Genomic DNA, 4020 nt, shown 5'->3' with positions numbered 1-4020 from the left:
AGTGATCCATGAAACCCCTCCATTTCAACTATCTATAACACAACAGATAGTTTATTTACTAATTTTCTTATGTGTATGCTTTAGATCTGGAGAACAAATTATTGCTGTAATTGAAATAATCCACAGAGTATACATGCATTCCAATTTCACTGTACCCTCTTTTCCATTCCTGTTCCTTTACCTCTCATTGTTGCAGGGCATCGTGTGATTCCCAAATGATGTCCATGGAGAACAATACAGTAGTGACTGAATTCATCCTTCTAGGACTTCCTGATGCTCCAGAAATGCAGGTCCCACTCTTTATAATGTTCACTCTCATCTACCTCATCACTCTAGTTGGAAATCTGGGGATGATCATGTTGATTCTGTTGGACTCTCATCTTCACACTCTTATGTACTTTTCCCTCAGTAATCTCTCACTGGTGGACTTTGGTTACTCCTCAGCAATCACACCCAATGTGATGGCAGGATTCCTTACAGGAAATAAGGTCATCTCCTACAATGCATGCACTGCTCAGATGTTCTTTTTTACAGTCTTTGCCACGGTGGAAAGTTACCTCTTGGCCTCAATGGCCTATGACTGCTATGCGGCCGTGTGTAAACCCCTCCATTACACCATCACCACGGCAACAAATATGTGTGCTTGTCTTGCCATAGGCTCTTATGCTTGTGGTGTTCTGAATGCCTCTGTAAACACTGGAGATACCTTCAGTCTCTCTTTCTGTAGGTCCAATCTGGTTCATCACTTTTTCTGTGATCTTCCAGCAGTCATGGTCCTTTCCTGCTCAGATAAACACATGAGTGAGATGGTTCTTGTTTATATTAGTACCTTCCATGTGTTTTTTGCTCTCATGGCTATCTTTATTTCCTGCATGTTCATATTTATCACCATCCTGAAGATGCATGATCATCCCCACTCTCATTTCACTCAAAGTATATTTAAGTACATGCCCGAAGAAACATCATTTATGCAAACCACATGTAATTCACACATCCATGAGTGGACAGAAAAATGAGTCCAAACGTAAGTGGGATTAGTCTACTTTTATTAGTATAATTTAAAACAATGATTTTGGTGTGCTAGTTTCCCCACTACATCTAGTTTACATATATATCTTAGTTTCTCCACTGTGCACCCACAAGCATTGAGTTTGGTCTACTGTATGCAATGAATAAATATGAATTTAGTTAAAATAAATTCAATTGAACTTCAGTTAGGATCATGTGTCTTGGAAGTCACTCTGCCTGGGTCCAAAGCTTGAATCTGTCAGCTGGTACTTGTGTAAACTTGCTCAAAACACTTAACCTTTTGTAGATTTGTTAGAAGATTAACCATATTTAAACAAATTAAACATAAATGTGTACTTGGACTGAGCACTGTATAAATGTAAGCTGTTAATAGATTGAAGTGATCTGATTTGGGACATGTATTTATGGCAAATATGTGACCTAAGACAAATAATAATCTCTTTCTGCACCTCAGGTTGTTCATTTGCACAAGTGGGAAGTTGGCCGTGTAATCCATATGGATCTTTCAGCTTCAAGAGTATGTAACTATAAGATAATTTATTTACTAAGTTTTTTTTCAATCAATGCTTTAGATCAGAGAATCATGAAGAATAATTTATCGCCATCATAAAATGAAAAAATAATGGAGTGTTTATATATTTAAATTTCAGTGCAATCTCTTTACTGTTTACCAGATGCTCCTTGCTTTCTCATTACTACAGAGAATTTAGTAATACACATGGAGAATGGTACAAATGTGACGGATTTCATCCTGGTGGGTCTAACCAATGCCCCAGAACTTCAGATTCCCTTCTTTATTGTGTTCATCTTCATTTTCCTCATCAGTGCTTTTGGAAACCTGGGGATGATCACACTGATCCTGTTGGACTCCTGTCTCCACACCCCAATGTACCTTTTCATCATTAATTTGTCTTTGGTGGACTTTGGCTACTCCTCAGCTGTCACACCTAAAGTGATAGCTGGGTTCCTTAGAGGAGGCAAGGTCATCTCCTACAATGCATGTGCTGCTCAGATATACTTATTTGTAGCCTTTGCCAGTGTGGAAAATTTCCTCTTAGCCTCAATGGCCTATGACCGCTATGCAGCAGTATGTAAACCCCTCCATTACACCATCACCATGACGACAAGTGTGTGTACACGTCTGACCATAGGCTCCTATGCATGTGGTTTCTTGAATGCTTCCATCCATGCTGGAGGCACATTCAGTCTTTCCTTCTGTAAGTCCAATGTGGTCCATCACTTTTTCTGTGACATTCCAACTGTCATGGCTCTGTCTTGCTTGGATAAACACATTAGTGAGGTGGTTCTTGTTTTAATTTCAAACTTTAATGTCTTTTTTGCTCTTCTGGTAATATTGATTTCCTACCCTTTCATATCGATCACCATCTTGAAGATGCACTCAGCTAAGGGATACCAAAAGGGTTTGTCCATCTGCACTAGTCACCTCTCTGCAGTCTCCATCTTCTATGGGACAGTCATCTTTATGTACTTACAACCCAGCTCCAGTCATTCCATGGACACAGACAAAGTGGCATCTGTGTTCTATGCTATGGTCATTCCCATGCTGAACCCTATCGCCTACAGCCTGAGGAACAAAGAGGTTAAAAGTGCATTCAAGAAGGTTTTGGGGAAAGCAAAATTCTCTCTAGCCTTTGGATTTTAATGTTGTGTGATGTACAAAATCTAGTTTCATTTCTCTCAGGTCATCCTATTCACATTTTAGCCCTACATTACATTTAATTCCTAAAATTATATCCAACTCAAAAGTCTGTTGTTTAGTAAAAATAAAATATACTTAATACTTCAACTATATATGTCTCAGGTGAAGCATAAGATATTCTGGGTCCTGCTTCTTAAAAACCTTATGAATCATTTTTGATTTATTCACTTGTTACACAGATGTTTTCTCTACCACATGCCAGTGCAAACATACATGTAAATCAGTAGGACAAACAAGCCCATGAACAGAGGTTCATACAAGTGCTCTATGTGGGCATGTGGTCACATACATATGGCAATGGTAAATTTGTAGTGTAGGTAGCTTATAATACAATAATTTAAAATAGTTTAAAGCTATTAGAATATAAATTTATATCTAATCTTATTTATTTCTTTAGTATATCTGTTCTAAGAGTCTTAATTGGAGAAAAAGCTATATAATTCTAAATGAAAGTATGTCCTTTGTTGGCACATTTTATTGAAAGACATAAATATCACATTTAAATTGAGTTATATTTCTGTCTTGGCTGAGTCATTTTGTAGAACCAATGTTTCCATTACGATTTTCAAAAGGAAGAAAGAACTGGAATACAAGAAAAATGGAAGGAAATAAAAGCATTTTCAATTATTTGTACATGAGCACAAACTTTCACAATATTTAAAAATATGCACTGAGAGTATCAATGACATTGTATGTTTTTCTATCTGCAGATGCTTTGAAATGGTTAGTGCTTCTCATTTGTTTACACTTAAGTTGAGTTAGGTCATCCTTTTCACTCTCCAAGTCTTCTCCTCCACTCCATTTACACTGATTCCCTTGCTATTTCTTGATAACTCCATATATGTTTCCACATCAGGGCCTTTGTACTTACTACTCCCTCCAAGAGGAATCTTCCCTTACTTCATTCAGGGTGTCCTTAAATGTTATCCTACCACAGAGGCCTTCCCTGACCATCTTTATAAAATGCTCTCTCCTCCCCACATACAGCAACTCCTCACCCTGCATTTTTCTTTATAGTCCTTATCAACACTCACTCATGTATGTTTGCTCGCCAACTGGTTTGTTAACTATTTCTCCTAACTAGAGTGTAAGTTCCATAAGAGCAGTGACTTTATCTCTTTTTCTCATGTGGTCCTCAGTACCTAAATGAGTATGTGTTTCACAGCAGATTCTCAATAAACACTTACCAAAAGTACAAATAAAGTTTGAGTCCTTTTGTACTATACGTTAAATCTTTGAACCATTGATGATTATATTACAGTTTATTCCCC

General features: G+C 37.4%; 2 protein-coding genes across 2 annotated transcripts; both read left to right on the top strand.

The window, feature by feature from the left end:
* Positions 1-215: 215 nt before the first annotated feature.
* On the top strand, positions 216-1016 carry LOC118899592 (olfactory receptor 5B2-like). Its single transcript, XM_036861356.1, has one exon. It carries the CDS (start codon positions 216-218, stop codon positions 1014-1016), a length of 801 nt encoding a protein of 266 aa, XP_036717251.1.
* A 728-nt stretch (positions 1017-1744) lies between these two features.
* On the top strand, positions 1745-2692 carry LOC118899730 (olfactory receptor 5B2-like). The gene has a single exon (XM_036861631.1). The coding sequence runs from the start codon at positions 1748-1750 to the stop codon at positions 2690-2692; it is 945 nt and encodes a 314-aa protein (XP_036717526.1). The 5' UTR covers positions 1745-1747.
* Positions 2693-4020: the final 1328 nt, after the last annotated feature.

The sequence above is a fragment of the Balaenoptera musculus genome, chromosome 8 (assembly GCF_009873245.2).
Source record: "Balaenoptera musculus isolate JJ_BM4_2016_0621 chromosome 8, mBalMus1.pri.v3, whole genome shotgun sequence".
NCBI classification, from domain to species: Eukaryota; Metazoa; Chordata; class Mammalia; order Artiodactyla; family Balaenopteridae; genus Balaenoptera; species Balaenoptera musculus.
This window is presented reverse-complemented; position numbering and strand designations above follow the sequence as displayed.